The sequence below is a fragment of the Neodiprion virginianus genome, chromosome 3 (genome assembly GCF_021901495.1).
Source record: "Neodiprion virginianus isolate iyNeoVirg1 chromosome 3, iyNeoVirg1.1, whole genome shotgun sequence".
NCBI lineage: Eukaryota > Metazoa > Arthropoda > Insecta > Hymenoptera > Diprionidae > Neodiprion > Neodiprion virginianus.
In genome coordinates, this window is record NC_060879.1 from 30,937,650 (window position 1) to 30,949,210 (window position 11,561).

General features: G+C 42.1%; 1 protein-coding gene across 1 annotated transcript; it reads left to right on the plus strand.

The window, feature by feature from the left end:
* Window positions 1-6,097: 6,097 nt before the first annotated feature.
* On the plus strand, window positions 6,098-11,112 carry LOC124299990 (innexin inx7-like). The gene is made up of 6 exons (XM_046753563.1): window positions 6,098-6,507; window positions 6,942-7,032; window positions 7,122-7,194; window positions 8,690-8,867; window positions 9,014-9,542; window positions 9,626-11,112. The coding sequence occupies exons 1-6, from the start codon at window positions 6,420-6,422 to the stop codon at window positions 9,915-9,917; spliced, it is 1,251 nt and encodes a 416-aa protein (XP_046609519.1). The 5' UTR covers window positions 6,098-6,419; the 3' UTR covers window positions 9,918-11,112.
* The last annotated feature ends 449 nt before the right edge of the window (window positions 11,113-11,561 follow it).

Below are 11,561 nucleotides of genomic sequence, written 5' to 3' on the forward strand. Positions count from 1 at the left end.
CCTACTTCACCGTCTTGTTTTTCCATCTAATCACATTCGGTTTCTCAGTACTTTTTATCCCGCGTAACTCCTTATATAGGGTCATTCGTTCATTTGTTCATTCATTCATTCGTGTTATGACGCGTTAATTCTTATACGTTACGGGGAACCCGAGAGTGACATTTCTTGCAATTTCCGAATAACACTGCGATTTTAGTGGAGTTAAGAATATCGTATATGTCCACGAGTTATTCCACGGCCTCGGTGTAGAGAAAACTGGAAAACCTTTTCCTCCGCCTCATCTGATAGCGTTGATGTACTTGGAAAAACGATACGAAGGTATACGCGTAAAATTTTTAACTGTGATTTAAGCGTCTGAAATAGTCGCGTTTATTACTTCGTAAGGTCGAAAATCCTACCAGAGGTTTCGTTTGGTAAACCACGGTTACGAGAGTCTTATAAATACACTGTATGCACAATGTACGGCGTTATTGTAGGCTTCATTACGAATGTAGGCGTCCATACTTACACGTGTATATACACGCGGATGTTAAAACATATTCAACGGCGCTGCTTATTCCTATACCTACCTTTGTGCTCCAGCTGTGTATATTGATGTAAAAAGATTCTAATACCTCAGCGTCGAGAGGCACCGTCTTTCATCTAGTCGAACAAACGCCGCAGAGAAGGCGTACGGGGATTGGATGTACGTGGGTGTGCCTTAGACGCGGTAAGGACAAAGTTGCGGGTTCGTCGGGTACGCCTCACCTGGAGATGGAAGTGAAAGAAAGGCGGTTCGACCTCTCAATTGCTATGCTTCTCGGTTCTCATGTTCCGAAGACCTATTTTTTCGCACACGTGACACCGCTGCCCACGTGTTGAACATGTTTCATTTCCATTGGGAAGCGGACACTGCATCTCAAGTCAAACGGTCAAATCTTTAGATGATTGTAAAATGACGATAATAACGTTGAAAACATGTGTAGGGTTGATGAACAACGTATAACCGAAAGATTGTTTCGATTTTTATAGTAAAATCCATGGACAGGCAAGCAGTCATTCATGGCTTTGGCCTGTAACGGAGGGGTACATGTTTAAGTCCTGCAGGAAAACGCAGCACCTTCGAGACCTTCGGCAGAGATTACTCTGAGGTGATAATAGCTGAGATAGCTCTAGGTGCCATATAGATAAATCGGACAGGCAGGCCTACTTCCACTAACTAATTCTACGTTACGTTTACAAATCACCGACAATTTGCGTCATTCCTGGACAAATTGAGATGTAAGACATCAATTAGTTGTAATGCGAAAGAACTGTTCAAGTCTATAATGACGGATGTGATTCACATATTTTTTAGCTTACAGATTCACATTCCTCGAGGATATTGACTGCACGAGTGAGTATGCAGATACTTTTGAATCCGTATTTCGAGCCGGTAAGAAGTGAGTCAACTATATCGGTAGAGTGACGAACGCCGATTTAATCCGGTTTCGAGGCTTCCTCTGCTCGAAGCACCGGGTAAACAATGCTACCCCCATTGGCGTAGAGTCGACCACATGGTACACCGATCGCGCCGATTTGGCGTACAACTTTTTCTTCATCTGTACGCACAATTACGGGGCATTAAATCGCGGAAAAACATCTAGCTACGAGTACGATTATTGCTTTATTAAATTGACCTCCAACTTTATTGCGATTGCCCGATGCCCACGGCACCACCCTCCTAGGTAATCTAACTTTATCATCTAATGACACACTCGTGCATATCTAAACGTCACAAAGACCGGTTATTGAGGACCGTGCATCGTATCAACGCTGTACTGCAGCAATCCGGAGCTCGCACGCGACCAAAGAGGCTTGTAGAAATCTGACCGTTGTGTAAAACGATTCATGACAGGCATCACGTACTTTTCCATAACGAATTCCATTTAGCCAATTATCACGCTCGTTCCCGTTATCCTCGCATGAACACGTTTTCCAGCCTCTCCGATATCAGTTTTTTGTTTATTCAGGGAATATATTTACGTACACGATAAACTTCGACCAATGCAGCCGATGGCCACTGAAAGATTGTCATACCGTTCGTCGTCCGTTTTCCAGGCGAGAGAAATTTCATTGTGACCACTGGTTGCTGCAGTTGTCGCATTACAGACGAAACGAGCGTATTATACTACCAGGGTAATCGAAATAAACGGCTCTCGAGAAATTTAATGGTGATTGATTTTTCGTCAAATTCCACCAAGTAGAGACAGAGCCGCAGGCTAACGAATCTTTGATCGAGGAAATAATGACCGTCTAATAAAAAATAGAATCGCGAGGGATTTAGCAATTTCGAGATTCGAAAAACGTATTTTAAGTACAAAACCGTAGTGAAGCGACGAACATTGGGCATAACTTTCGAAAAATTGAACGGACAAAATACGGTCGATATCTACTTGGCGGTTCAAGGTTTACGGATTACACTTTCACGTACGACTGCAGCATCCGCGATTCATAAATCACCCGGACTGCATTTACAACTTGCATCACGAATGATAAACACGGTATAACGCCAGCTCTATCTAAGTCTAATTGAAAATAATCTCGCCTCCGTGACCTCTGTAATAAATAAACGGCAAAAAATAGCCCCCTCTGTAATCGCGCAGAATTATTGGCAGCCATCGCGTCGTGGAAGAGACAATGAAACACGACGATCCGAACCTTTCGACGTCGACGCTATTGCCTCGTACCTGTAGGGACACGCCGCGTCAAGCGAGACCCTGAGACCGTCACCACGGGTCACGATCGGCGGACGACGTTCTTGGGATCCATGGCGGCCGGCGAAGCCTGGCGAAGATCCGGCCGGCCGGGTTCGGCATCGACTGGGCATGAGGCCCGTCGGGCCCACGGGGGCAACGGCCGGTCACCGCCGGTGGTAGCCGCGGTAGCCTGTACGGGTTCCTGCGTTACGTGTATATTAGAGCCCGAGGACTCTTCTCCTCTCGTCTCACGAACTCTGCGTCCTCGGTCGAGCATCGTCGAAACCCAAGACGGTCGTGCACGGGTTGTATTCCCAATGAGCAGCCCGGGGAGCACGAGGAATTCAGAGACGACCGATGCAACTTTCATACGCCTCTCGGGCGTAATATGACAGAGACACGTGGCCCACACGTGGGACTCGCTGATCGAGTCGGTTTCGACTACCTTTGTCGGGGGATTTCGAAGATCGACGGTCCGCAGCCTGCATTCCGATTACCCTACAAAGACACGAACCTCACGCGGACTTCTGCACGACCGTTTATTGATGGCAATCGTTATTACCGGCCGGCATACTTCCTCGTTAGCTTGCCCTAATTAAGGCGTGTCTCGTATACTTACATATATCCTTCGGAGTTACGTTTTGTTCTAGATATTGCCCGATAGTGACTTTGATACAGTTTATTATTGTAGATGTAGAGCGCAATGAGGCGGACTCGGCGATAAGATTAATTGCCTTGCTTGTTACAATGATTTTCAAGTAGCGTGATCATGTGTAAATGTAGCTACACGCTGTTTTTCATTATCATAGACTTCCCAGCATTCTTCGCCAATCATATATATTAATCAATTCTATATTTAGCCGTTCATACCTCGGGTACCGAGAATTATCGTCAAACTTTGCCAAATACATCACGTTCGCTGTATTTCTTTTCCACTACCATAATCTACAGCGATTAATGTCTCACCTTCTTTCTCCAAATTATGATTTTTTCGATTTCTTTTCGAATTTTGATAAAATTTTCACAATTTTTCCCTCATTTGTACATAGCTGTATTGATTCGTTCTATTGCTCTGATTGCTGTATGAAAGCAAGTCAGACATTTTTTTTTACAAAAAACGTTGTCACGCTCAACTTGCGTCGAAATTCAAAGAGTGGCTGAATTGTTTCGGCACGGGATTGATAGAAAGTGGATTCGTTTTAATTTCCGATTGATTTTCTTAACGAAATTTATAAAAACTTGAGAAATCAAGAGACGAAATAGGAGGCCTAAACTGGAGGAAATAGGAGGTGTTTATAACCTACTACGCCTGCATTTTTCCACCTTGCATAATAAATGTAACAGACGACAGATCTTATATAATTGAGAAAATTAGGTAAAACGATCGAGGAAGTATCAGTTAAGTAAAATTATAATCTCGTTGTTAGTCGTGTCACGGCAGACGTATATACCCTCTCTTTGCGGACTCTATTAAAGAGGTAGAATTTCTCGTGAGTTTTGACGTACATTATAACGCTGCACGTTTGTTATCTGCAGTTCGTCGACGCAAGAATATAATTCTCGTTTCTCAATAACTTGCTTAGTTCTCGAAAAATATAAGTTGTGATAAAAGTTGATACAATTCAAACTGCGGTCGAGTAAATTCTTGTTTCGAAATTTCCTAAAACTTGATGCAACAGGCGAAGCGGGACGGAGTCAGTCCTATTGAAGCATGCCGTAACTCACGTAGATTATCACAACGATTTCGTTCCGGTTCATAAATCTAATCGCATCGCGATGACATCGTCGTTTTATACTGTCGGTTGATTTATTCGTAGATTTTTTCATCGATTCTGGCATCAAGTAGGTATTTGTTTTTCTGAAATAGAGGTATTTTTCAATCGGTAACATTTCTTCTCATCAGTATTACGCCCATCCTGTTAAAATGGCAAAGCTTCGTCTTTACCGCGGGTGAAGAAAGGGAAATCGCATAATTGGAATACCGCGATGAAGGCGTGGCGATTCCCAGGATCAGAACTGTTCGCTCATGCGTACTGCGACTACGTTACGTGTCGGAGTTCGAGTGACAGACATTTCATTGTGATTGAAATGCCTGATGCCTGTTCGTGGAACGAATCCAACAGGTGGGAGACCTGTCATACCGTACGTGTCAGGTGGCGATAACCTTATCTTTCACGTCCGGAAAATTCTGATCGACGTCTCTAATCGTAGAGTAATCATAATTCGTTGCAAGGTTATAGTCGCGTCTCTCAGGGTCTTGTAACGAATAAGAAATTCAGGGAATCACACCTCAATGCCATGGGGCGATAATACGCGAATTTGGATTCCGCGAAGTGCCAGAAATCGATTATTGTCGATCGAATTACCCTGACACATAAATCCGCTATGCGGGTACAATTAAGCTTGCTCCTTTTACCAACGAATGAAAAATATACGTTGAAAGACAGATTTATTATTCTCGTTAATTTATCTCCGACTTTAAGATTTGAAAATTTTACCCGGGGCGTTCCATTCACGGATGGACAGATTTTTGGGCACATGCCCACCAATTTTGGCGAGCATGACTCGGAGTTCGGTTTCGTCATTTCACTTGAGAGAGGTGGTAACTCGCAGTAATAAATTCGGTCGTACATATAATGTTGAGCAATATAAAGTTTCTACACAATAATCTTTTACGTAACTATATCTTGATTTTTCGCGACTGAAAAAAGTACAGTGACTTGTGCTTTTTAAACATAAAGATCAATCGATTGTTACCACTATTCTGTACAGTGTTGTATTTTTTACGTCACATAACCTTGGGGCATTAAAAAAAAAAAAATGTCTGATTTCAATTTCTTTACCTTTGTGAAAACAATAACCCATAATTCTTGGGCGGAATTTTATCGACAATTGCCTTTGCTGCAAGCAATATAGAATTGACTCCAAAACTCGTTTGAAACAGGAATTCCGAGATTTTGAGGTGAAAACAAGGTGTGACATTATACGCAAGAGTGAAATAAGTAAAAAATTTGGCAACTCATTTCATGAAAATCTTACTTAGACTGTAGAACACGGTTGCCTGATGTGCGATTTGTCATAAATGAAATAAATTTAATTGTAAGTCACTATGAGAGGTACAAGTGTTGCACGGCTCGGTGGCCTTGACGTCTGGGGATTTTTCAGAGTAAACGATCTCTCTGTAAAATTTGAGAAAGCATAAAATATTGTCTTAATTCAAATTTTCAGTAAAATTACGTCAAAGTAAGCTGAAAACTCTGACAATGAATCATGATTTCACGCAAGGAGGCTTATCGCTGTAAGGTGTGTGTTTAAAAACACTGAAGCTTACATCTACCGCAGATAGAAGCCTATCATTGGGTGTTAAAAATGATATACGGATAAAGGTATGCCGGTGTTCTGAAAACAGTGAGTGTCGGTGGGAGTGTACGTTGAAGAGATAAGGCAAATAAAATTTTCTTGCTTCAGTTTGAGTCCAATCAGTAAGTTGAGACGTCCTCGTCTACCTACCTTCCAGTTGTTTGTTCAAGTGTTTAGCACTCCGACGTCACGTCGGTAGACACGGGTAGACGTGTTACTTTTCGGGATAAGATAGCAGGACTAAGGAAACAATCGCAGGACTTTGTGGTGAACCGACGAGCTGTGACAATTGTATTTTAGGCAGCACGGATTTTTTGCAGTAGCCCATCCATCGCCTCAACAATGGCTACCGTTTTGGCGACGTTCTCCGTCCTGAAAGACCATGTGAAACTGAAAGTCACACAGGACGCCGTGTCTATCGACAATCTTGGTAATTTGAGACAGCCATTAACGTAATTTATTAGCGAATAAATGGTCAATTAATCACAGGGTAAATAAAAGTCGGTAAATAGTAATTATTACGTATCGTGGTTGGATTGTAAGAAAAAATTACGTTAAATGAGAAAAAAGAGTTTCACATTCGTAGCTCGTGATGAAATGATTTTACCTTATGTGTCAATTTATCTCCTCGCAAGATTTTGCGCTTGATTTTATTGATTTGGTATTCTTCGAACTACTCTGAGGATGAAACAATATTCAAAATAAATATCAACGTTATTTTACGACTTATTTCTTTTTGAGTGTTGTTTAAAACTTCGCTAGAAACAATATTTTTGATCTTCCGAAAAAGCAAATTCTAGTACGTTAAATCGCTCAGGATTTATAAGAATGTTGTTGTAAAAACACTTGTGCATATCTTTTCAGTCTTCAAGTTACACTACCGGGCAACATTTTTGGCACTACTAGCGGCATCGTTGCTGGTGTGTTCAAGGCAATTTATCGGGGAACATATAAGGTATTAAATGCCGTTTCAACTGTTCATTGTTACAATTATTGAAGCCCGGACGATTGAAGCAGATTCAAGTAACTTTCCAAAAAATTTAGATGCATTGCTGACCTGGCGATACCACCGCATGTTATAGACACCTACTGCTTTTTCACATCGACTTTCACGGTGGTAAGTGAACTATCACAGATACTCGCGATAAATAAGGCGTTCATGGTCGTTAATTTTGTATTACGTGTGTTTCGTTAAGATTCGGTGTAGTGGGTCCCTTTCAACTATTCGAGGGATCTCTGTGTCCCGTGTTAAACGCTGTAGGATGGCCCTTTCATTAGCGCGATGGGTTCACGGAGTCCTGGCGGTTCATGAGCTACCGTATTTGATTTGATAAGTGCAATCCTTGCGACAGGCCATTTTCGGAAGGGACTGCAAACCGCGTGTACAAATAAATCGTGTTTGTAGTTAACGGTTTTCCTCTAAAGGAGTCGCGCCGGTAAACAGTAGATAAGAATTAATATCACGTCAAATACACCATGGTTTCGTAAGAGCCTCAAATAGTCATAGAATACATCACTCGATACGATAGTTGCATCACATCTGCCACGATTGTGAGGGTCGTAGCTTTTCAACGGAAACGCTGTAGAAGGATCTTAATTAAATGCAAATTATAAGGAGAGCTTACTGGGAAGTTGATTACATCAGGCCAAAGTCTCGCAGCGTGTAAACCTTGTCGGATTGAACAGATGACGCGGGCAAATAGTTTTTGGTATTCAGCTAAGAAACTTGGCTCAATAGCGTTTAAGTGTTGAAACTGTTTTCTCGTGAAGCTTGCTGTGATTCTGAGCAGGTACATTTAGGTATGTCCGAATAAAAAAATATTCATATTTACCGACCAGAGATTGACGTATAAGTAAAATTGGTGCGTGGCCTGTGAAGTTTATACAAAAGAACTGAGAATATCGATAAAAAATAAATAATGTTGTCTACTTTCTATCGTGTGATGATTACACGAATTCGAAGAGTTCCTTTTGTTTCCCGTACAAATATGACCCCCTTGTACATATACCTAAAGATTGAATCTCCGATAATTCGACTTCTCAAGCAGTCACACGTGTGGGCTGTAGTTATGTTGGAACTCAATTCGTATGTGAAGTTCAGTACGAAAGAAAACAAAAAATCAGACAACCTCGATAGGAAAAATATAATAGCTGTCAGCTAAAAATAAATCGTCATAGCATAGTAAAAATATTTTTGATCCCAATGTACAAACCGCGGGACTCTTGATATGATTTGTACTTGAAAGTATTCCTTAATACTGTGAAGTCGGTATGTCTACACAAGAATATGCACCATGCGATTCCGATGACTAACAATAAGACAGTCTCAATCGATGTTCAATTGGACGGAGTAAGTTCACCGCAGAGCATGTTATACGGTTATTACATATGCTTTAATCGGTTTGTCGTCACGCCGAAGATAGCGCCCACTTTACGGCGACACAAATAGATAAAGACACGCAGTGGTTTCCGATTTAAAAAAATATATTTACCGTATCTAAACTGCCGCTTCACCATTTCACGATGACATATCAACTTCATTATATCACCCAAGAGAAGAAACTTCTTCGTCGACCTACCGATGAATCGCTATAACTAATATATGTACATAGGTGAAACACATGGACTTGGATGCTGTGAACGAGGGAATTTTACCCCATCCTGGAGTTGGTCCCGTCACCGATGAGGATCCAGTCGTCCATCACGCGTACTACCAATGGGTTCCTTTTATTCTATTTTTTCAAGCAATCTTTTTTTACCTACCGCATTACATTTGGAGATCGAAAGAAGGTTAGCGATATTTTCTTCTTTGATGGTTCAATCGCTTCGTAGTAACCTGGTACTGATAATACACAGAGCAACACCTACGATATTCGGTGTAGGAAAACATGTTTTTCGAATTAGCTGAACTCGTGAATCGGGTGAATCGGTTTCAGGTGGGAGATTGAAGGCTCTCGTAGCTGGACTTAAGTTGACTTCTTTGTCTCTTCGAGACGAAGCGATAACGGTTAACGATACTCTGACCATCCCCTCGCGTCTCGACACTGAGCAAAAGCTGCAGACTATCAGAACTGCATTTCTCAATCGGCTCCACGTGAACCGGCCCTGGGCCTACTACCTGGGTATGTGCGAGGTCCTCAACTTCATCAACGTCCTCGGGCAGATTTACGCCACGGACGTATTTCTCGGCGGTGCATTTCTGGGTCTTGGACACGGCGTAGCCAAGGACAAATTTGACGACGAAATCGACGTGCTGGACATAGTTTTTCCGAAGGTGACAAAGTGCGATTTTCGCAAATACGGTCCATCCGGAACGATTCAGAGGCACGACGCGCTCTGCGTTATGGCGTTGAACGTTGTCAACGAGAAAATTTATATATTTTTATGGTTCTGGCTGGTTATTCTTGCGATAATCACCGGCTTAGGACTTCTGTGGAGAATTCTAACCATGCTACTGCACGCCAGGTTTGTGTAACTGTAATTCCGACCGCATACCTTCCGGCGAGACCAGGGTCCTCTGATTTTCTAAATGACTCATCGAATTCCAGGAGCAAGAAATTCAACCAAATGGTATTCACGATGGCCTGTCCCGGGCGAAACAATCCCTGGAACGTGCTCACGGTCACTCGTGAGTACAATTTCAGCGACTGGCTCTTCCTCTACTACATTGCGAAAAATATTGACAACCACGTGTTCAAGGGGCTCTTTGAAAAGCTGGCCGAAGATCTTCAAGAGCGACGGGGCGAAGGGTACGAAAAACCCCTGCCGCCTATCCTGGAAGAGGACAAGGAAGAGGGCCAGCTACTGCCCACTTACGAGTACCAGCGGAAACAGGCTTAAGCCGAACATCTCCCAGGTGAAAGGCATTCCGCTAGATGGTTAAGCCTGGTTTATACTTCGGGAAATAAATGACGCGAGATTTCGACGTAGTTATCGATCAACTGATCGCTCCTGTTTCGAACCGGTTCAGATCTGATACGGTATTTTATAAACGACCCAAAGTGTGCCATACGCAATCGAGATATCTTGCTCATTAGCCGATATCGGATTTTTTTTTTTTTTGTATAGTTTTCAGCACGGATTCTTCTCAGCTATATGCTTCGTGGCTCTCTCTGCTTATACGTCTTTCTCTTTCTTACTCTCTCGTTGTACGTGTACATACTTATTACAGGCGGATGTCTCGGTGCTGCGAGTTTTTTCATTCCAGTATCGGTAGCATTCTATTCACATATCTTTGGTGACATTACCGCTTGAGGTGTTTTATACGAGTAACGAATATATGGGTTAGAGTGTGGCGTTTTTCCCGGTACAAAAGTTCAGCCGTTGGTGCGATGAAACTTTGAAATATAGTGCAACGGAGGAACTAAATTTCATCTCATTCAGTGTCGCGAATCATTTCAAGGTTGAGAACCTTTTGTTCCGGTAAAACCCGTTTTAAAATTGAAAGCGCCATCGGCGGCTAAGTGGCGGAATAAAGAAGTGAAATCTTCTCAGGGTTCCGCTAGGGCGGGACACCCTTCGGTACCCCAATCGACTGAAATTAATGCTATTCGCATTCGTTAATTATAAAAAATTAGTACGATTGCGTCTAAACGTTAAGAACGGGTCTTTTCAAAGTGCGACGATGTTTCTCGTTGAAACCTTTTCGCCGCTCACCGTATTTAAAATCAATTAGATTGCATTGGTATAATCAGGTAAAATCAGAAGAGACAATTTGGGAGAACATGGTAGCTATATTATACTATTATCAATTCGGTGATACGTAGATAGCATTCTGCACTTTCTTGACTATGATTGGAAATGATACTTAAGTGGTGGCAATGTTCTTGAATTGGGCGCCAATGACATTCTGCGAGAATACTCGTGGTAAATTCCAAAGAAATTTCTGGACTACGTGTCCGGTCTATACTTTACTGAAAGCATCTTATAAATTTTCTACCTCCGGAGATAAATCAAACCAGTAGAAAGGCTTCCTCGGAAAGAAAAGAGATAATAGTCGTACGTGTAATCCAGAAACCATTCCCGCTTGAACGAAAAGAAGGGTAAAGAAAAGGACGTCTACTTCAAATCTCTGGAGTCTCACAAATCCTGACTCTCAGCTGAATATACTTCGAAAAACTGTAGATGGATGCAAACTGGCTGTGTATGTGTAAAACGAAGCTACGATGTCGAACAGATCATTGAGAAAACTCGGTTCATAAAAAATATCCCATTCGATCGACCAAATCTCGTTAGTACGTAACGATTTTTATATCGTTCCCAGGTGTGAAGAAAATATGGATATGTATATAACAGCCTTTGAGTGTTCAATACGTAGTTTTACAGCTATAAAAAATTTCAATCCGATTAATTACCTCTCCAAGAGCGGTAAAGTGTGTTCCATTTGTAAATACCAGAAGGCGAGTGAACGTATTTAGCCATTAGCCAAGCTGCGTGACACATCGAAAGGACGCGTGCCTTGCGCAATAGCTGTGTATGTGTCAA